At 43.2% G+C, this 23470-nt stretch overlaps 1 protein-coding gene across 2 annotated transcripts in view; it reads left to right on the top strand.

Annotated features, from left to right (window-relative positions):
- GGA3 (golgi associated, gamma adaptin ear containing, ARF binding protein 3) overlaps positions 1–23470 on the top strand; it is a 257926-nt gene that overhangs the window by 180388 nt on the left and 54068 nt on the right. Inside the window, exon 11 of one of the 2 annotated variants that reach the window (XM_068261937.1) lies at positions 11763–12014. In XM_068261937.1, coding sequence (XP_068118038.1) covers positions 11763–12014 — 252 coding nt within the window. Of the gene's footprint in view, positions 1–11759; positions 12015–23470 lie in introns of both variants that reach the window. The other variant, XM_068261936.1, reaches the window with a different exon arrangement.

Here is a 23470-nt window from a genome sequence, read left to right as displayed (position 1 = left end):
ACAGAGCGTACAGCTTCTGTTTTTCGCCACGCCTCCAGCCCTGATGACGTCGTCATTGGCAGACCCGCAGGCGAATCAAGGTAGAGGGAGAGCGGCTCATTGCGCAGCAAAGTCTGCGCTGACAGCTGCCTCCCTAAAAGCCTGCGGAGGGGTCCTTCTAAATAACGGCTACTGCTGAGGGGTAAGCACGAGCGCAATGATCTTCACAAAGTGTCATTTTTCACTAACTTGTGACAAAAAATAAAATCTTCTATGAACTCGCCATACACATAACGGAATACCTTGGGGTGTCTTCTTTCTAAAATGGGGTCACTTGTGGGGTTCCTATACTGCCCTGGCATTTTAGGGGCCCTAAACCGTGAGGAGTAGTCTAGAAAACAAATGCCTCAAAATGACCTGTGAATAGTACGTTCCTTAGCGCACCTAGGCTGCAAAAAAGTGTCCCACATGTCATATCGCCGTACTCAGGAGAAGTAGTATTGTTTTGGGGTGTATTTTTACACATACCCATGCTGGGTGGGAGAAATCTCTCTGTAAATGGACAATTGTGTGTAAAAAAAAATCAAAAATTTGTCATTTACAGAGATATTTCTCCCACCCAGCATGGGTATGTGTAAAAATACGCCCCAAAACACATTATACTACTTCTCCTGAGTACGGCGATACCACATGTGTGGCACTTTTTTGCAGCCTTACTGCGCAAAGGGGCCCAAAGACCAATGAGTACCTTTAGGATTTCACAGGTAATTTTGAGACATTTGGGTTCAAGACTACTCCTCACGGTTTAGGGCCCCTAAAATGCCAGGGCAGTATAGGAACCCTACAAATGATCCCATTTTAGAAAGAAGACACCCAAAGGTATTCTGTTAGTAGTATGGTGAGTTCATAGAAGATTTTATTTTTTGTCACAAGTTAGCGGAAAATGACACTTTGTGAAAAAAAACAATACAAATCAATTTCCGCTTACTTGTGACAAAAAATAAAATCTACTATGAACTCACCATACTCCTAACGGAATACCTTGGGGTGTATTCTTTCTAAAATGGGGTCATTTGTGGGGTTCCCATACTGCCTTGGCATTTTAGGGGCCCTAAACCGTGAGGAGTAGTCTTGAAACCAAATGTTGCAAAATGACCTGTGAAATCCTAAAGGTACTCATTGGACTTTGGGCCCCTTAGCGCAGTTAGGGTGCAAAAAAGTGCCACACATGTGGTATTGCCATACTCAGGAGAAGTAGTATAATGTGTTTTGGGGTGTATTTTTACACATACCCATGCTGAGTGGGAGAAATATCTCTGTAAATGGACAATTGTGTGTAACAAAAATCAAAAAATTGTCATTTACAGAGATATTTCTCCCACCCAGCATGGGTATGTGTATAAATACACCCCAAAACACATTATACTACTTTTCCTGAGTATGGCAATACCACATGTGTGGCACTTTTTTGCAGCCTAACTGCGCTAAGGGGCCCAAAGTCCAATGAGCACCTTTAGGCTTTACAGGGGTGCTTACAATTTAGCACCCCCCAAAACGCCAGGACAGTAAGCACACCCCACAAATGACTCCATTTTGGAAAGTAGACACTTCAAGGTATTCAGAGAAGAGCATAGTGAGTCCCTGGCAGATTTAATTTCTTTTGTCGCAAGTTAGAAGAAATGGAAACTTTTTTTTTTGTCACAGTGTCATTTTCCGCTAACTTGTGACAAAAAATAAAATCTTCTATGAACTCACCATGCCTCTCAGTGAATACTTTGGGATGTCTTCTTTCCAAAATGGGGTCATTTGGGGGGTATTTATACTATCCTGGAATTTTAGCACCTCATGAGACATGACAGGTGGTCAGAAAAGTCTAAGATGCTTCAAAATGGGAAAATTCACTTTTGGCACCATAGTTTGTAAATGCTATAACTTTTACCCAAACCAATAAATATACACTGAATGGATTTTTTTTTATCAAAGACATGTAGCACAATAAATTTGGACAAAAATGTATACAGCAATTTTACTTTATTTGAAAAATGTCAGCACAGAAAGTAAAAAAAATCATTTATTTGACAAAATTCATGTCTTTTTTGATGAATATAATAAAAACTAAAACTCACAGCAGCAATCAAATAGCACCAAAAGAAAGCTGTATTAGTGACAAGAAAAGGAGGTAAAATTCATTTAGGTGGTAGGTTGTATGACCGAGCAATAAACCGTGAAAGCTGCAGTGGTCTGAATGGAGAAAAAGGCTTTGGTCCTTAAGGGGTAGAAAGACTGTGGTCCTCAAGTGGTTAAAGGCAGAGGATTCACCACCTATTGTTTTTTAAAGCTCTGCAGGACTAATTAGATGAGAGCTCAATTGTTTTTGAATGAGTGATTAGGGTGATGAATATTATCTCATAGTTACATAGTTATTTGGGTTGAAAAAATACATGCATTCCAGTTCAACCAGAAAATAAACACTAGCCTGCACCCTCACATATCCCTGTTGATCCAGAGGAAGGCTAAAAACCCTTACAAGGCATGGTCCAATTAGCCCTTATAAGGGGAAAAAATTCCTTCCCAACTCCAGATGGCAATCAGATGAAATCCCTGGCTCAACACCACCGGGTATTGCCTAGTAATTAGACCCATGGAAGTCTTTCAATACAAGGTTAGCATCAAAGCCCTATTTATACGCAGATATAGCATTTTCCATAACTAATTTCTGTGGCAATACATTCCACATTTTAATCACTCTTACTGTAAAGAACCCTTTCCTAAATAAATGGCTAAAACGATTTTCCTCCATGTGCAGATCATGTCCCATAGTTATATCGTTCTTTGTAAAAGCCTAGGTACAAAAAGCTCATCCGCCAAGATTTTATATTGATGTATGTATACATGTTAATTAGATCTCCTCTAATTAGCCTAAATAAGCCCAGTTTATCTAACCTTTCTTGATAAGTGAGACCTTCCATACCTCTAATCAGTTTTGTTGCCCATCTCTGCACCTGCTCTAAAACGGCAATGTCTTTCCTGTAATGCGGTGCCCAGAACTGAATTCCATATTGCAGATGCGGCCTTACTAGAGAGTTAGACAGAGGCAATATTATGCTAGCCTCCTGAGTTTTTATTTCCCTTTTAATGCATCCCCAAATTGTATTTGCTTTAGCTGCAGTTGCTTGGCATTGAATACAATTTAACTTGTTGTCAATGAGTACTCCTAAAAGTGCATCTCCAAGTTTGATGTCCCCATCTGTATCCTGTTTTTGTATGGTGCTAGACCATTAGTATGACCAAAATGCATGACTACATTTTTCAACGTGGAATTTCATTTGCCATTTATGTGCCCATATAGCCATCCTATCCAGATCATGCTGCAATTTGTCACTATCCTCCTGAGAGTTGATGATTGAGCACAATTCTGTATCATCTGCAAAAATAGCATCATTGCTTTCTACTTCATCTACTAGGTCACACTTCCTATTTGCGGTCTGCTGATATATACACAGCAATGACTGTATGTAGTTTTGAATGTGGTTATTTTAAATGCTTCCCTGTTTTTGATGTAGAGATATTACACATTTTACATTGTTCTTTTGGACATGACTCAATGTTCCCTAATCTGGTCTCCATGGGGTCAAATGCAAATTACAACCTTGCCAGAAATCACGTGGCCAGGCTAGCCATACTGTAAGTGCCATTCCTCTGCCGTGCTGGTATCCTCACTTGACAAAGACACACTGGTGTATCGAAACGCGTCATCATCATCAACAGGCACACAGAGCTTGCCTGGACTCCAGACCTACCACGTACCCTTGTTCATGTCCCCCGCTGGCCACGCTCGACGTTCGAGTAGAACATTGGGCATGTAACATAAGCTTGCAAATTTTTGGGAACTTGTACGTGCATTTCATGTGCAATTTGCAAACTGAATTAAAGGTATTGCACCATAGAGGCGCTTTCTGTTTTTACTGATACAGACATTTGTCAAATCCCACCACTGAGAGCTTCTCTGGACACTACTTTTCCTCCTTCCATTGTCTGACACTGGCATTGGAGAACTGATTCACTTTGGACATAATATTCTTTAGTCTTGGTTGGAACACAAGCGCATTTATTTGTCTATTGCAGTGGTCTGCATCTGTGGCTCTAGAGCCATATGTGACTTTGTAGCCACTTGAGTGCGGCTCTGATAGCAGCTGGGGCTAATCTGCCATTATATGAAAGGAACAGAGGCGCCAACAGGATAAAAGTAGTAATACCAATTAAAATGTGGGTGGCGAGGGTGGACTCGTCTCCCCAACAAAAAAAAAAAAACAACCGCTGTGTATAATACAACAAATTTAATCAAATTTAGTGAGTACTCCAAAACAACTGCAACGCGTTTCTCGCGTCTCAAGCCTGCTTCCTCAGGCAAAAATGCAACAGGAGTAACTGGAACATAAACATAAAAATTACATACAATATAAAAATTATATATATATTGAAAAATATATATTAAGTACATAAACCTTCTCAAAATCACAATTGCCTAAAAATGTTAATAAACAAGGGAAACAGCAGCGTAGCTTTAAAGTATGTTAATCAAAACAGGCTGCAACAACTCATAAAGGCTTCAAACCCCTACTGAGACCAACAGCAAATGACTAATAAGGCAAACTTTGGATTGTACATGTAAAAACATGTCATAATGACACAAACTATTTATGTTTGGGGCAGACCTTCTATTGTGTAATCGCCCCCCTCAAGACACCCTTATTAGTAATATAATAGTAACCGATAATAATATGCATATTAGTAATAAATATACAATTAGCCCAATGTAAGTGGTGAGTAGCCTATAATACTATAAGTGCCCCTAAAAAAGGCAGAGTCCCGTTTGCAATATCTACATTCATCAATAATTTTTTATGTTTATGTTCCAGTTACTCCTGTTGCATTTTTGCCTGAGGAAGCGGGCTTGAGACCCGAGAGTCCACCCTCGCCACCCACATTTTAATTAGTTTTAAAGGGGAACTGAAGAGAGAGGTATATGGAGGCTGTCATGTTCATTTCCTTTTAGACAATACCAGTTGCCTGGCAGCCCTGCTGATCCTCTGCCTCTAATACTATTAGCCATAGCCCCTGAATAAGCATGCAGCAGATCAGGTGTTTCAGTGGTTCAGACTTATAAGTCTGATCTGACAAGACTAGCTGCATGCTTGTTTCTGGTTTTAATCAGATACTACTGCAGAGAAATAGACCAGCAGGGCTGCCAGGCAACTGGTATTGATTAAAAGGAAATAAACATGACAGCCTCCATATACCTCTCTCTTCAGTTCCCCTTTAATTGGTATTACTACTTTTATCCTGTTGGCACCTCTGTTCCTTTCATATACATTATAATCCACCTGGTGGATTGGTGTGTATACCCTTTTCTTTTTCTACGGAGAGCAACTTCTTTTAGCCTGAGTGGGGACAGGTCTAATTTCCCCATACGTATTGAGAGTGGTTGCCTGTGGCTGGCAACCCATACTTGTGAGTATAATTTCTTCTATTACTAAATATGCAACTTGTCCACCAGTAATACACTATTGAGGGCTCTCGATTGTCTTTTTGTCTTTTTTCTACAACCTGCCATTATGCTCTGCCCCCCTTCATGTAGTTGCCAGTTGGTGCAGCCCAGACTAGTCCTGGACACCGCCAGCAAAATCGGCAGCGAGATATAATGGTATGCTACCCGGGCTGCTACTGCCTGTAATTATAGCTCTTAATGTTTTGGATATATACGGGCGGGCCAAGCACTACTAGGGGGCCTCATGTTCCATAACTACCGTATATACTCGGATACAAGTCGACCTCGTATATAAGTCGACCCCAATATTTGACCCTCTTAAAGTGGATCCGAGATGAACTTTTACTCCTTGCATAATTGTGTTCCTTACATATAGTTTATAGGGCATTCCTCAAGCCAAATACTTGTTTTGTTTTGTTTTAATACTCTAATTTCCTATAAACTAATCAAGCCACACCCACAGCTTCTCCAGAGTGCCTTGGCGCTTGCAAGGGATTGTGGGATTTCAGTCTGGGCAGGTGAAAAAGGTGTTACTAGCTATAGATTTCAGAGGCAGAGTTTTCACAATCTGTGAGCTGCAGTGCAGATACAGATCAGTTGCCTGTGTAATGGAGGAGATAAGAGTGGAGTTTTCACAGAATATGCAGATTAGCATGCCTAGATACAGATAAGCTTGCCTGTGTGTGTAATTGTGTAATAGTGACAAGCAGAAAACATGTCTGCTCCCATTGTATCACAGGAAAAAATATTAATATACTGTTGAAGCGGTTTGAAGATAGATTTGCTGTGTAAACTATCTAAACTTTAGATAAGATATATAGACAAGTCACTTGTTATATTTAGTTTTTCATCTAGGATCCGCTTTAAGCTGTCATTTTTTAATGTCTCAAATATAAGTCTACCCAGCAAAGTTGTGGTTAAGTCCAAACCTTCTGTCTTTGGAAAAAATCATAAATATGGTTAAGGGCATCATAGTGGCGTTGTAGTTAGCCCTGGGTCCCCGGTTCGAATCTTTGTATGTTCTCTCCATATCTGTGTGGGTTTCCTCTAAGCATTCCGGTTTCCTTCCACATCCCAAAAACATACAGATAAGCAAATTGGCTTCCCCTAAATCGTCCCTAGACTATGATACATACACTACACGATATAGACATATGACTTATGGTAGGGATTAGATTGTGAGCCCTTCTGAGGGACAGTTAGTGACAAGACAATATACTCTGTTCAGCGCTGCATAATATGTCAGCTCTATAAAAATACTAAATAATAATAACAGAGGCAAGATACCTGTAGCAACCATGTATGATCCCCATGCATCTTCTTCACACTGTGCTGCTGGTAATGTGTTATTAACAGTATATCACAGTGTTGGAAACATGCTTGCAGATCATCAGGGGTTAATCACTACAAGTATCTTTCCTCAGTTAGAAAAACAAGGATAAGCACCAGTGCACACTGGAGCTGATAGGGAAGATAAGCCCAGTCCTGTGCTTCAAAGTAACATGTTAGTGAATTACCCAGTCTGGATTCAGCTCACTCCCAGTCACCGCTGATATCTTTCACAACTCACTGAAGCACGCTGGCTTCAGCTCTCTTGCCGCTCTGATCCCCTCCTCCACTTCCTCATATGTCATTCGCTAAGCAGACCGGCAAAATCTGAGTGTTGTAAAGGAGAGACCTTGTGAAGCAGACTGCTTCAGTGCTGGCTGCCTGAATAGATAACACTGCTCTCCCCAGCGCTGCGCAGTAGTGTTGTCCGGATCATGAACGATTCGTATCTTTGATCCAAATCTATTTTGTGAGTCGAATCATCCGAATCATCAAAATGAGTGATTCGGATCTCAAAAAGGGCGGGGCCAGGAGAGACACACACCCCTCTCAGCGGGCAGCGGGGTCCTGGAAGCAGAGCTGAGATGGATCGCTCTGTTGGATGGAAGCCAGCCTTGCAGGGAGACAGGTAGATGAGAGAGAGGGGACATGGGTGCCACTGCCAGATATGTGTAGAGCACACATACTGGCTATAACGTGCTGCTGATTATAGGCTGTCTGTTCCGTAGTTGTGCACAGTGAACACATTGGAAGCTTTTGGCTCAGCTCAGCACAGCTCAGTAACTTTGCAGGCACTGTGATTGCAGCGCAATATGATCCTCCTGCACTGCTCTGAACAGCTGCACTTCACTTCTGGGAATGCTTTGGGGAATGCTTTCTTTCACTGTGCGACATTTGCATTCAAAGTACACAGATGAGCATATAGGTAAAATACATGTAAAGCATATGATTGCAGCATGTGGGTATTGTGTGCAAACAAACATTTCTGCTCTCTGCTCGTCCCTCCTCCCTTCTCTGTCCACTCCCTGCCCTCTGTCCATCTTCTCCCCTTCTCTGTGTGTCCACCCCCCTCCCCTTCTCCTGTCCACAGCAGGGAAAGACCTGTCCTGCTATTCATTTCACCCCCGAATGCTTCCATAGTAAAATGATCCGAGATTGGGATCAAAGATCCGGATCTTTTCAATGATCCGATTCGAATCATCCGGATCATTGAAAAGATCCGAACTTCCCATCTCTACTGCGCAGTGAAGCTGTCACTGTATCAGCAGCTCTGACAAGGCACCAGATACAACGGAGGATTTCCAGCTGCTCCTACCCCGCTGGCTGCCACAGAATCATGTGCTATCAGAGCGGTGCCCAGTCCATCCTGCAGCTTGCAGGGGGGGAGCTGCATTATCGTGACCAGGCATCTAAGTAAAATAGAGGGACACAACCTGGCTGGCTGGCAGCACTAGAGGGGCAGAAAGCAGCATATGTAAGGGCAGAGGGTACACTTGATACTCAGCAACAAGTGAGAAGTTTAGGTGTGATGCGAGTATAAGTCGCGCCCCCCCCCCCCCCCCCTACTTTACAAAGTAGATTAGACCTAAATTTCTCGACATATAGCCGAGTATATACGGTAGTACTCTGCTGAAAGGTCTAAAGTTGTTCAGTCAAATTATTCAGCTTGCATGGGACTACAAGAACCAGCAGGGATCTACATGGTTTATTTTGGTGTACCTTCAACTAATATAATAGGAACAGATAGGAACTGTATAATAAACCATGTTTAAACAGACTCATATGGTTTTTTGAAAAGAAATTTAACTCTCAATAGAAATCATAATCCTTGTATTGCTGGTTCTTGAAAAGAAATTTGGCTCTCAAAAGAAATCTTAATTGCTTGTATTGCTGATCTTTGGCTTTTTTGACGAATGAGTTTGCAGACCACTGGTCTATTGTATCTCATAAAAAACAGGCAGGGACAAACTCAATCCATCATGAAAAAAATCATCTTTAAAGTTTGATCATAACTTAAACAAATCATAATTTTTAAAGTTATGATCAAACTTGGGAACATTTCCGCAAAACTACACAAGTGGGTAGCTTACAAAAATCCCACTTTTGAATAGCCCTGGTTGTTAGCTTTCCATAATGGTAACTGTTTGGCCTTTTTCTGCTATTCACACTCCTCTGGGGCTATGTAAACAAAATATGGTGATAAAATACTTTGTGTAGAAAATTACCTGTACAAAGTACACTTTCGGAGTTAATAGCCTGCTGGACACCTAACTAGCAATCATCTGGTCGAACTCGATGGACGTATGTCTTTTTTCAACTCAAATAACGATGTAACTGAGGGATACGTTCTTTATTTATTTATTTTTTTAACTGTGAAAGGTTGTAGAATAGATTTTAGGGTGTTTTAGGCCTATCTCTTGTGAATTCTTTTCAGTGACAAACTGAATAAAAAGCGATAAAATGTTTAAATGTTCATTTTCATGTATTTTGTACCAAAGTAAAAAGCTTGTAAAAAGGAACTCAGATTGTTAAATATGTATGCCATGAGGGTATATTACTGTTTTTTGCAAATAAGACTTTGCAATTATTAAAAGGGTACAATGAGAAAACAAAAAAACACAAAGCAGAAAATGGGAGGAAGCATTTGAATGTGATCCACTGGATTGATTACTTTCTTTCATATGTCTGCACCTACTTCTGTGATTAAGGGAGAATACTCTATTGGAACTCAAAGCAGGGCTGAGATACGATATTCCTAAAGCCAAAACTAGGTTGGATAAATACAGATATTGTTTTGTAAATAAAATAGCTTAGAAGTCAACTTTAAAATACTGCATGGCCTAATGCATGAATCCTTAATCTCTCTACCGTTAAATTTCTGCAGGATTGTGTGGTACAACAACTAAGGACCAGTTCACACGCACACTTGCGCGCCATTTAGGCCTGGTGCACACCGAGCAGTTTTTGAAGCGTTTCGCAAACCGATTCCGCCTGTAAAAACGCTTGGCTAATGTATCTCAATGGGCTGGTGCACACCGGCAGTTTGAGGTTTTTAGCAAACCGCAAACGTAGGGCCTGCAGCACTTTTGCGGTTTGCAGAAGTGTTTCTGCCTCAATGTAAAGTATAGGAAAAGCGCAAACCGCTCGGAAAAACGCTAGATCAGAGTGGTTTTCCAGGTGTTTTTTTGTTACAGTAGCTGTTCAGTAACAGCTTTACTGTAACAATATTTGAAATCTGCTACACAAAACGCTCCGGAAAATGCTAGGCATGGTTAGAAAACCTCTCTAAACATGCCTAGAATCGCTCTGAAAATCTGCTTCAAAAACCTCTAGCGTTTTACGGATCTGCTAGCGGTTTTGGTGTGCACTGGGCTGGGAATCACCGCTGAAAGTCGACAAATGCTTTTCTGCACGCTTGCAGAAAAGCATTTGAACGAGACTCTGGGCAGGTGATTGAGACATCCGCCTGAACCAGCCCTAAAGGTCCATACACACACTGGTCTGAACTCTAAGAGGTGCAACATAATGACTGCCATGGCGGGGTGGTCATTATGGTCAGACCTGTGTGACTAAATCAGGCTCACAACGATTGCATGAAGATCCGGCGAGTTAGATTTTTAGCAATGCCCGAGAACAGCACAATAGCATTGTTCTCGCTGCTCCCACCACCAGAAATTTCTCCATTACACACACTCATCGTTTCTCCCACCTGCATAGCAAAAGACGCATCGTGTGCAAAGGCTGATGACACTTCTGTACAGTGTCATTAGTGCACTGCCGCCTTTGCCTGTTGAAGCCTCTGTTGCGAAGCGCTGGGAGCGAAGGGACAACAAGGCCATCTGACAGTGGCTTCCAGCGGGTGGAGAAGGTGCAAAGAACAATGCTGTTGGGTCATGCTCAGGTATAGTTAAAGGTCCGACATGCCAGATCTTTAGGGATAGTCATTGGGCCACTGTACACACTCTAGTCTGCTGCACAACTCTTAGCCATCGTGGTCGTTCTAGTCCATCATGGTCGAGTTCAGACCAGTGTGGTAATAAGTGTCATTCTCTGTATAATATACAGTATGGTATTAGAAAACAGAACAGAAGCGTTACAGAATTTTCTGGAATTCTGCCTGTAATATGTGCCTACTGCCAGTAGGTGGTGCACAAACACCAATTATAACTCTTTCTAGGCCTTTTTTCAGTGTAGAGGAACCCAGCTGGTCAATATCACTTGTAGCAAGTTTTGTACCAATGAGTCAGCCTTGTGATTACCACCAGGGAGGCTACAGGACAACCGAGGTGAGGTGACATGATGAGAAAGACATGTGTATGTATAGTGCCAAGCACACAAATAACTAGTCTGTGTTCCTTTTTTTTTTCTCTCTGCCTGAAAAGGTTAAACATCAGGTATGTAAGTTTCTGTCCGGGTCTGGACCAGGTTGGACTGGGTCAGACTATAGCATAACACTTACTGATAAGTAATTACAACCATAAAATACTTTCCTGTCAGTAAATGTCTTCAGAGAGCAGGAGAGAGATAAAAAGGGTTAATAATTTATACATTTGAGCATACTTCAATGAAGGTGTCATTGAGCGGAGACAATGAAACAGTAAAAACTAGATTCAAATATAAAATAAAACTGTGGGATATCTAAGAAAGTCATTTTTAGGAGAAGGAAGATAGATACAGTTGTTTCTTTCATCAGTTTATTTTCATCTGGATGTCCTTTAAAGTGAAATTCCACAATTGATGATAATGTTTAGCAGCTTTGTGATTATGGTAATGCATTACAAAAACGTTTTTGTTTTTTTTAGCAATGCTTGGTCTGGTTTTTATACCTGTGTATATTTGTAGTTTTTTCAGCTATTTCCTGTAATGGTTCTGATTTGTCTGATTTTGTAATTCTTTCATTTAGCAGCGACAGAATCTAGGAAAGACCTTCCCACACTCATTGATCTTGGAGAATTTGAGTCTTCCTCTCCAGCCATCAATCCAGATCCACTTCCTGGAGTTGCACAACCACCTTCAAGACTAATTCCCATCCTTCCTCCTCCTCCACTTATTCCAACAGTCTCCCGCACCCACTCCTGTCATGGAGATCACTCTCTAATTCAGATGAATAGTGAATCCAATTCTGTTTGTTTGCTAGATGAGGAGCTACTACACCTAGGTAATTATTTCAAATTGACTATATCTTGCCATTGATAAATTTAGCTAGAATATTGCTTGAAGCTTGTCTCCAGTGTATACTTAATGTTTAACTTGTTGTACAATGTTTTACTTTACGTACAGTATCAGGACATAATAAAAATTATTAGTTGTGAATAATTTTACTAGTTTACTAGTGAAAATAATCACAATTATTCACAAAGCTTTAGATTAGAATTAGCACACAATTTGCATCTGCTTTGCATTCAGGGCGTGTATTTAGTCCAGAGGGGCTGTGCATTGCCACTGTAGGTTTGCAAGCGAATGCATCCATGAGCGCTGTCACCAGTCTGTATGTATGTTTTATCAAATGTGTATACCATTTGTCTGATTAGCTGCACTGGAAATGTTGTGTTTTTATCGCTAGATTAGCGTTAGGTTTAGCGTTAGGTCTTCCCCAAGGGGGTCCGTCACAGCCGTGGGGAAGTCTAGTAAGCATAATTTGTGCACATATTATCTCTGAAGCTAACACCCCCCTTTGCCTGAAGTGAAGCTAGGTGTGTAGTCTAATCCAGTGGTCATTGGAGCTTTGCACATTGTGGCAGATAATTCATTCAGGTGTAGGTTCACCCTTCACTGAAGTTATGTTCCCCCATTGTTTTGTGCCTGTAATGAGTGTTGGTGTGTACTTTAGTCCAGGAGTATTGGAGCTCTGCACATCTTATACTATTAAACATTCAGGTATGAGTTTCTGAAAGCGCTGCCATTAAAAATAAATACATTTTTGTTTTTAACTCCTTTCACCCCCACCCTATAGTTAGCAAAATACAACAACAAAGACAAAACATTTGTAAAGCGCTTTTTTTTGTAGACCCAAAGCACATAAGCTTGTCTCAGATCAATACATAGTGATGCGTACAGGTGATAAAAAAAAAGTTATGTGATAAATGCCAGACTAAACAGATGGCTTTTCAGTTTTGATTTAAATGTGTCCAGGGTTGGAGCTGTCTTGATTAAGTTTGGCAAGCCATTCCACAGGGTAGGAGCAGTATGACAGAAAGCTCTGGCTCCAAAGGTTTTTAGTTGGACTCTGAGGGTGGTCAAGTTATTGGATCCTTTTGATCTAAGGTTGTGGGTGGTGTGATGCAGATGCAACAAATTCTTCAGGTATTTAGGGCCTAGGTCATGCAGGGATTTTAATGTTAACATGCCAATTTTGAAAAGTATTCTCCATTTTATGGGTAGGCTGTGTAGTGAGCAAAGGATTGGCGTTATGTGGCAATGGTGGGGTTGGCTTGTTAATAGTCTTGCGGCACCATTCTGTACTAGCTGCAGGTGGTGTAGGTCTTTATTTGATAGGCCTGCATAAAGGGCATTGCAATAATCCAGCCGTGATGTGATGGAGGCGTGAGCTAGGATTAGAAGATCCTCTGAAGGAATGAGGTGCTTAATTTTTGCAATATTCCTTAGAGGAGATGAAATTTGTAAAAAATAATTTTAAAAAGTGTAATTTAACTGGTTTCGTACTGCTGTATAGTGTACACGTATCTGCCTGTTTGCAGCAGCGTGCACCCGCAACCTCCCACGCAGCAGAGTACTGATTGCTGAATGGGAACATGTTCCTAAAGCCGATCAAAGTGCCCATAGTAAATGAGCATTGGCGTCAATGAGATGCCAGTGATCACTTACAAAGTGAAAGTAAAAACACAGTTTTAGGCTGGACCCACACTATAAGTGCTTTTCTGAGTGCTTGATGAGTTTTTTCAAAAAATCACTCCCATTCACTTTCATTAAAGGGGCACTATGGCTAAATTCTTTGTTTTTTGTGGCTGTGATATTTATAGCTGTATGTGGAGAATAGTTAGAAACATGCAATGTGGCAGATTATTCTTTTTCTTTTTACACGGACACCATCCTTGTGTAGGTTTAGAGTCGCGTCGGCAGATTTACCTTACTGACGCGACTCAGGCTAATCCATTATGGTGCAGGAGGCATCTTTTCCTGCTGTTGTGCTGCCGTTGTTGGTCTCCCCTCTCGGAAGTGCTGGTAGCATATTCCATCTTTCAACTGCACAATCGTGCAGTTACATAGCTCTCCCCATCAGCCGTAAAGTGTATCAATGTGCCGCCGTGCAGTGCGAGTGGCAGGCAACCTCCATCTGCGGTGGGAAGCAACCGCCGTGTGGAGAGGGACGCAGCCTTACTGATGATGCTGCCCGGCAAGGACCCCTGTAGCGAAGCTGGCAATGAAACGGACACCTATTGTTGTCCGTTTCTATGGTTACCAGCCTTCGCTGTTTGAAGTGCGCAGTGTAGCGGCGGCATGAGAGCACATGCGCTGTGTTTGCTCTCTCATGCTGCCGCTTCACTGCGCACTTCAAACAGCGAAGGCTGGTAACCATAGAAATGGACAACAATAGCTGTCCATTTCATTGCCAGCTTCGCTACAGGGGTCCTTGCCGGGCAGCATCATCAGTGAGGCTGCGTCCCTCTCCACACAGCGGTTGCTTCCCACCGCAGATGGAGGTTGCGTGCCACTCGCACTGCACGGCGGCACATTGATACACTTTACTGCTGATGGGGAGAGCTATGTAACTGCACGATTGTTCAGTTTAAAGATGGAATATGCTACCAGCGCTTCCGAGAGGGGAGACCAACAACGGCAGCACAACAGCAGGGACAGATGCCTCCTGCACTATAATGGATTAGCCTGAGTCTCGTCAGTAAGGTAAATCTGCCGACGCGACTCTAAACCTACACAAGGATGGTGTTAGTGTAAAAAGAAAATAAATCATCTGCCACATTGCATGTTCCTAACTATTCTCCGCCTACAGCTATAAATATCACAGCCACAAAAAACAAAGAATTTAGCCATAGTGCCCCTTTAAAATCATGGTAAAAAATCACATAAAAATTGCTGCATATGCAATTTGCGCGATTGTAGTGATTTTTATGTGATTTTTACCGTAATTTTAATGAAAGTGAATGTGAGTGATTTTTAAAAAGCGCTTAGAAAGTGCTCAGCAATCACAAGCGCTCAGCAAGCGTTCAGAAAAGCGCTAATAGTGTGGATCCAGCCTGACACAGTGTTCAGTACATAGGATAGTGTGGGAACATCTAGTGACCAAAAATTTTAAATATGCCTACATATATTAAAATAAATAAATCCCCCCATTAATTTTAACCCCTTATTTTCTCCTTCTCGATAGTTACCAAAATAAACCACTTGTTAAAAAAAAGTGACAGCATTAAAAAATAAAACCCATAAATAGTTACTTTGGAGACTCCGCTTTTTTTTTAAGATGTATGTCATAATAGTACATAACTATTATTTTTGCAAATAAGGGCTTGTAATTATTTATATAGTATAAAGAAACATAAAATGATTTCAAAATAAAATATTGTAACCATACGTTGTACTAGCACCATAATTTAAATGTAATGACCAGGACAAATGGGCAAATAAAACGTGTGGTTTAAGGCTGGTTTCACAGTGGGGCGTTACAGGCGCACGTTAGAGCAGCCTGTAACGCAGCCCACCGCACAGTAATGAAAAATCAATGGGGCTGTTCACAGTGCCCACGTTGCGTTACATTGTAACGCTGCGTCACAAGACAACGTACTGCATGCAGTACTTTAGACGCGGCTGAGCCGCGTTAGACTGCTTGCACATGCTCAGTAATCTTGTGGAGGAGCGGAGAGCGGCCAGGCACATGGCTAATTAATATGCACTGCACGTTGTGACGTACAGTGTTTACTTCCTGGAGCGGCCGCTCTGTGCGGCGATTGGCCGGCGGGACCACGTGATGCCGCATGCGCACAAGAGTGCGCATCACGGCATCACTGACGCCAGAGTGAGCTGCACAACGCGGCTCACTCTGACGTCCAGATCCAGCACCACCAGGCGTTCCGTTAGGGGGACGTTATGCGACCTTAACGCCCCCTCTAACGCAACGTCCTGGTGTGAAATTAGCCTCAATGTTGTAATAACCAGACAAATGGGCAAATAAAACATGTGTATTTTATCTACCGTAGCATTATAATGGCTGAAAACTGAAAAATATATATTTTTTCTTATTCCCTTTAAAATGCATATACATTTAAATAATTTTAGCAAAAAATACCACCCAAAGAAAGCCTAATTTGTGTAAAAAAAAAATATATAGGCCATTTTACTGTGATAAATGCAAGTAAACAGAGGCGCCAAAAGAATAAAACAATATGATAAAAATTTTAAAACATGGACGTGGTTGTGGTGGCTTTCTGACCACTCCAAAGGACACTCGGAAACAAGTATGTTTCAAGGCATAACAAAAAGAATTTATACACTCCATGATTTCACAATGCGTTTCGCGGGCGTGACTCCACTTCTTCAGGCAATTCAAAAAGGAGTATATAGCTGTGGGACAGAGAGAACTCAATTTCAGATACATCCGGTACTATATATATAAAAATTAATAATCTGTACAAAAATAATAGATTTTCAATATATTCCAGTAAACATCTAGACCAGGCATGGGCAAACTCGGCCCTCCAGCTGTTCCGGAACTACAAGTCCCATAATGCATTTGCCTTTATGAGTCATGACTGTGGCGGTCAGACTCCTGCAATGCAAAGTGGGACTTGTAGTTCTTTACCAGCTGGAGGGCCAAGTTTGCCCATGCTTGATCTAGACAAACGTTAGGCTGAACAGTCCTAATTCATGTTGCCGATAGGGACACACATCAACCAATTTCATAATAAAAACACAAACGTAAAAAGTAGAAATCACAGTTAAAAAGAAATCAGTTGAATACATGCCAATGGTAGATGTACAGTATGAGTAATAGCAGTATGTGTGTGAATTAAATCTGGGGGTAAATGATAAGGTATGTGTACAAGAGGGGTTGTGATACATAGTTATGGTGCAGGAACAGCATTGGGAGGGTCTAGTTGAGGGGGGGGGGGGGGGGGGAAATTGACATATGGTATAAGAGTCCAATAAAGACTAAAGAGTTGGCTAGCAGCAATTGGTTGAGGTAGTGGCAAGAATGCAAACAAACAGGGTGTAGCAAGAGGTAACACATAAAAAGTACTCACCAGTAGTAGTCCAGGTCTGCATTAAGCGCCTCTGCGGTATAATTGTCGCTTGGCGCCTTAAATGCAGAGTTCTGGCCAAGGGGACCAATAGGGGGAGCAGGAGTTAATCAGGTAGCGTGAGAGTGGGGCGGGTGGGTGGTAGCATTAGACCTGTATTCAAATGATTTCTACTTTTACGTTTGTGTTTTTATTATGAAATTAGTTGATGTGTGTCCCTATCGGCAATATGAATTAGGACTGTTCAGCCTAACGTTTGTCTAGATGTTTACTAGGCTGGATAGTGTAATGGTTAAGGGCTCTGCCTCTGACACAGTAGACCTGGGTTCGAATCTAGGCTCTGCCTGTTCAGTAAGCCAGCACCTATTCAGTAAGGAGTTCTTTAAAGAGAAACTCCAACCTAGAATTGAACTTTATCCCAATCAGTAGCTGATACCCCCTTTTACATGAGAAATAGAATGCTTTTCACAAACAGACCATCAGGGGGCGCTGTATGACAGATTTTGTGCTGAAACCCCTCCCACAAGAAGCTCTGAGTACCGCGGTACTCTGGGCAAACTGCCACAATGTAACAATGTTCACAGACAGGAATTAGCTGTTTACAGCTGTCTCTAACAGCCAAAACAGCTAGGAGCAGCTACATAACCTGCCCACAGTAAAAATGTCACCATGTAATAAATGTTAGAATGTAAATCGGGGAGAGGAAAGATTTTACAATGAGCAAACACTGACTAAATCATTTATACATAATTATGGTAAAAAAATGAAGCACTTTTTTTACTACATTATTTTCACTGGAGTTCCTCTTTAAGCGAGACTCCCCAACACTGCTACTGCCTACTGAGTGCGTTCTAGTGACTCACAAGCGCTTTGAGTCCGACAGAAGAAAAGAGCTATACAAAAAAAAGGAATTAATTACTAGAATATATTGAAAATGTATCATTTTTGTATGCATTATTAATTTTTAGATATAGTACCGGTTGTATCTGAAATTGAGTTCTCTCTGTCCCACAGCTATATACACCTGCAAAACGCGTTGTGAAATCGTGGAGTGTATAAATAAATAATTTTTGTTATCCCTTGAAACACTTGTTTCCAAGTGCCTTTTGGAGTAGTCAAAAATCCACCACAACCACATCCATGTTTTAAAATGTTTATCATATTGTTTTATTCTTTTGGCTCCTCTGTTCACTTGCATTGATTTCTATCCACCCTGGTGAAAGGGCGGAAAACGTTTTACGTTTCTTCCTATCTACAGAGAGCGACTTCTTATCCCTGAGTAGGGACAGGCGTAATCTCCCTACCTGCTGTTACAGTGGTTGCCTGAAAGGTAACCCTGGTTTGTGAGTATCCTATACTTACTTTTCACCATACTACTACACTACATACTACATTGGGCTCTCGGTGTCCCTGTGTTCCCATTTTAGTGTGATAGGTATCAATAAAGTTATTGGCAAATTAACCACCCTGGCGTTCTATTTCCCCAGAATTTTCAACCAATTTTTTTTTTTGCAATCAATTTTTTTTATATATTGAATTCAATTCAGGTTATTGTATTGAATTCAATAAAAAAAAAAAAGTGTTTGCTGCGAGATGTTGATGATGCTGTGTGACCCTGGTGCCATCAACGCCGATTGACGGGGGACATGTGATCGCCGAGGGAGAAGCAAAATCCGTCAAGGGACATGGAGGAAGGCTCTGTGGAAGCTATCAGAGGTACGTGACGAGGGATCAGCACGCCAATGGTGAGTATAAGACCCAGATGTATTAGCCAGGTGTAGGTAGCCAGATGTATTAGCCAGGAATAGGTAGCCAGATGTATTAGCCAGGAATAGGTAGCCAGATGTATTAGCCAGGAATAGGTAGCCAGATGTTTTGCTAGGTATATAGTGAGCCAGATGTTTTGCTAGGTATATAGTGAGCCAGATGTTTTGCCAGGTATATAGTGAGCCAGATGTTTGCCAGGTATATAGTGAGCCAGATGTTTGCCAGTTATATAGTGAGCCAGATGTTTGCCAAGTATATAGTGAGCCAGATGTTTGCCAGATGTCTAGTGAGCCAGATGTATAGGTAGGCAGATGTATAGATGTATAGTGAGCCAGGTTTGTGGGTGGGGGGATCCCCCTTCTATGTGTGCGGATGGCCGAGCTGAGGCTCCCCCTTCTAAACGGGGGGGGGGGATCCCCCTTCTATGTGTGCGGATGTCTGGGTGGGGGATCCCCCTACTTTGTGGGGATCCTCCTTCAATGCGGTGTGCTGTGGGTGTCCCCCTCCTCCCATCTCCTCCCTCACGATCTCCCCCCTGCCCCCTGATCTCCTGCCCCCCCCCCCTCGAAGCACCTTGAGGTGGGATCTACTCACCCGAGGGCTCTCTCCTGCGGCGGCTGGCGCACTTCCTCCTCCATTGCCGAAGTCTCGTTCTCTGTGTAGTTACAGTACGAGGCTTGGTGACGTCACCAAGCCTCGTACTGTAACTACACAGACCGGGACTTCGGCAATGGAGGAGGAAGTGCGCCAGCCGCCGCAGGATAGAGACCTCGGGTGAGTAGATCCCGCCTCAAGGTGCTTCGGGGGGGGCAGGAGATCAGGGGGCAGGGGGGGAGATCGTGAGGGAGGAGATGGGAGGAGGGGGACACCCACAGCACACCGCATAGAAGGAGGATCCCCCACCCAGACATCCGCACACATAGAAGGGGGTTTCCCCCCACCCCTACCCCCGCTTAGAAGGGGGAGCCTTAGCTCGGCCATCCGCACACATAGAAGGGGGATTCCCCCCCTGCTTAGAAGGGGGAGCCTCAGCTCGGCCATCCGCACACATAGAAGGGGGATTCCCCCCCCCCCCCCCCCTGCTTAGAATGGGGAGCCTCAGATCGGCCATCCGCACACATAGAAGGGGGATTCTACCGCCGCATACTCTGCCCCGCTGGCTGCACAGGGATTCCCCAGGGTGGCTGGATGCTAGTTCTGCATGCTGTGGGTAGCACAGATCGCTACCCGCAGCGTGCAGTCCGGCATCCAGCCATCCTGGGGAATCCCTCTGATGAGGGAAAAGTGGAGCCAGCGGTGCAGAGAAACAGGAAATCTCCATGGCAGCATTGACGAGCCTAGCTCGTCATTACCACTTTCAGCAGGTTTCTGCTGGACGAGCCAGGCTCGTCATTACCGCCAGGGTGGTTAATGAAAATTGCTCTGAGGAAATAACCTGTGGCGGGAAAATGGTTAAAAAAAATACATATTAAAAATGTATTTGTATGTCAAGAGGGTATATTACTTTTATTTTTGCAAATAAAGAATTGTAACTATTGATCCATCAGCCCTCCTCACCCCTGCATAGCAATAGGACACGTCCATAACGAACAGAGTAGTGACGTGTCTGTACAGACTCGTCTCTGTGCTGTCGCCTGAGGTATCGAGTCCCAATCCATCTTGGGTCACAGTCCTTGTACGTGTGTATGAGGCTTAAAGAGACTCTGTAACAAAAATGTCATCCTTTTTTCTACTATCCTACAAGTTCCTAAACCCATTCTAATGTGCTCTGGCTTACTGCAGCACTTTCTACTATCACCGTCTCTGTAATAAATCAACTTATCTTTCCCCTGTCAGATTTATCGCCCTGTGTCTGGAAGACTGCCAACTCTTCAGGCCCTCCAGGCCCCCTCTATGCACACTCCCGTGTGTGTTTCCCCCGTGTGTATTTACATTAGGCAGCCTCTCTGCTCACTAGTCAGTGAGAGAAGAGAGCTGCCTTTTACAAGCTGGATAAATCATCCTCTGTTAGGCTGTGAAAGGAGTTGGGGCTGTCACATACTGAGGAATTACAGACACAGAGCTGTCTGCAGGAAGAAACAATCGGCCTGTCACTCTTCAGTGGATGAGACCTGCAGGGGGAAAGAGCACAGATGATCTCTTGAGATTCAAAAGGATGGCTGTATACAGCCTGCTTGTGTATGGATGTATTTTCTATGTGTGGACATACTGTACATCAACCTACTTTCGGTTTTGGTGGCCATTTTGTTTGTTTATAAACTTTTAAAACTGTTTTTGACTACTTTTAATACGGCGGGGAGCGGCAAAATTGTGACAGAGGGGAATAGGAGATGTCCCCTAACGCACTGGTATGTTTACTTTTGTGCGATTTTAACAATACAGATTCTCTTTAAGTCAAAATGCACAAGCAGTATGTTAACCACTTCTATACCATGGTATTTTGTGCTGATCTGTGCTGCGTGGGCTCTCCAGCCCACAGCACAGATCAGGTTGCAGCCAGGCCGATCAGACTTCTCCCCTTTTTTCCCCACTAGGGGATGTCCTGCTGGGGGGGTCTGATCGCCGCCGGCTGCTTGCGCTTGCGGGGGGGGGCTCTTCAAAGCCCCCCTCCGCAGCGCTTCCTGGCCTCCTTCCCCTTTCCTCCCTCTCCCTCCCCCTGTGAGCGGCGTAGGACGGATTTCCGTCCTGCGCCTGATGGGATAGGCTTTAGCCTATCAGATGCCGGCGATCCCCGGCCAATCAGAGGCCGGGGATCGCCGATCTCCTCTACGGCGCTGCTGCGCAGCAGCGGCGTATACATGTAAACACCGGGGAAGATCTTCCCCATGTGTTTACATTTACCCTGCGAGCCGCCGATCGGCTCGCAGGGTGTTCACGGAGACACCCTCCGTGAACTGACATGGAACGGTTTCCATGGAATACACTTCAGGATTCAGGGGCGTACATATACGCACCGAGAATCCGTAAGTGGTTAAAAGTTTATGGGTTCAAGACAACGTGCCAGTAGCTTCATCTGTGTACCAAAGAAATTGTCACAGCTTCCAGTACAAATCTTCCTTTATTGGATGTAAAAAGCTCTAAAAGATATGCACAAGACATCATATGATGCAAGCAGTTACAGCCCCTTGCTCTCATTGCACTGCTGTTTCAGGTTAGCACTGCTATACGGTGCGAATAAGAGTGCTAACCTGAAACAGCAGGCTGTTATTGCTTTGCAGTTCATGATGTCTTGCATTGTGCATATGTTTTAGAGCTTTTTACATGCAATAAAGGAAGATTTGTGCTGGAAGCTGTGCCAAACTTATTTTGATCTGACAAAAATATGTGCATAAGACTGTACATGTGTATATTGTAAGGAGAACAGAGGCACCAACAGAATAAAATATATCTAAAAAGTTTAAAATTCCTTGGGAGGCGGTGGTGGACTCATCTCCCCGAAGCAGACATGATACTGTCGGTTTTTTATTCTGAGGAGGCGGGAATATACCCGTGAAACGCGTTGCGCTGTATGTTGGAGTATATAAATAAATGTGTTTGTACTAAAACCGACAGTATCATGTTTGCTTCGGGGAGATGGGGGTCAAAAGTTGGGGGGTCGGCTTGCATGCGAGTCTTTCCTGGTGGTCGGTGGCCCGCAATCCCCCCCCCCCCCCCCGGTAACGGCGATGCACATCGCCGCTACAGGGAGCCGCGCTCTTTCCTGCCCCCTGCATCGTCACATCAGCAGCACCGGGCGCGCTGTGATCACTTAATACGCAACATGAGAGCGGAACCTGGAGTAGGAAGCTGCCGCTGCCTAAGCAGGTAATAGCACCGGGGCCGCCGGGGGGGGGGGGGAGCGCTATACTGGCCACTACCTACCTATACTGGGCACTTTACTAGCTATACTGGACACTACCTACCTATACTGGGGCACTATACTAGCTATACTGGGCACTATACTAGCTATACTGGGGCACTACCTACCAATACTGGGCACTTTACTAGCTATACTGGGCACTATACTAGGTACCGTATACTGGGCACTATAGAAGCTATACTGGGCACTATACTAGCTATACTGGGGCACTACCTACCAATAATGGGCACTTTATTAGCTATACTGGGCACTATACTGGCTATACTGGGCACTTTACTAGCTATACTGGGGCACTATACTGGCTATACTGAGGCACTACCTACCCATACTGGGCACTTATACTAGCTATACTGGGACACACTGGGGGGTCACGCGGCCTGCACCAATCCAGCATTTCCTACCCCCGGCTTATATGGGGGTCAATCATTTTGCCCTGGTTTTTCAGGTAAAAGTTGGGGGGTCGGCTTATATGCGGGTCGGCTTATATGCGAGTATATACGGTATATATACATGTTTGTCTCATCATTTCACATATCACTTCAGGTACCCTTTTTAAAAATAAAAAAAAAAGCAGCATGACTAAGTTTGCAAAGTAAAATCTGAAAACATTACCAAACAGAACTTAAGGAAACTTTGGAAAGACAAGACCAGAGTGGAAATGTTTGGTGATAATGCACAGCACCACTTTTGGTACAACAAAAAAAAAAACCTAACACAGCATAACAGCACATACACCCTAAAGCAGCTGATGTGCTCATGCAGGGCTGTTTTTAGGCG

The sequence above is a fragment of the Hyperolius riggenbachi genome, chromosome 12, assembly GCF_040937935.1.
Source record: "Hyperolius riggenbachi isolate aHypRig1 chromosome 12, aHypRig1.pri, whole genome shotgun sequence".
NCBI classification, from domain to species: Eukaryota; Metazoa; Chordata; class Amphibia; order Anura; family Hyperoliidae; genus Hyperolius; species Hyperolius riggenbachi.
Note: the sequence above shows the minus strand (reverse complement) of the source record. Positions and strands in the feature narration are given on the sequence as shown.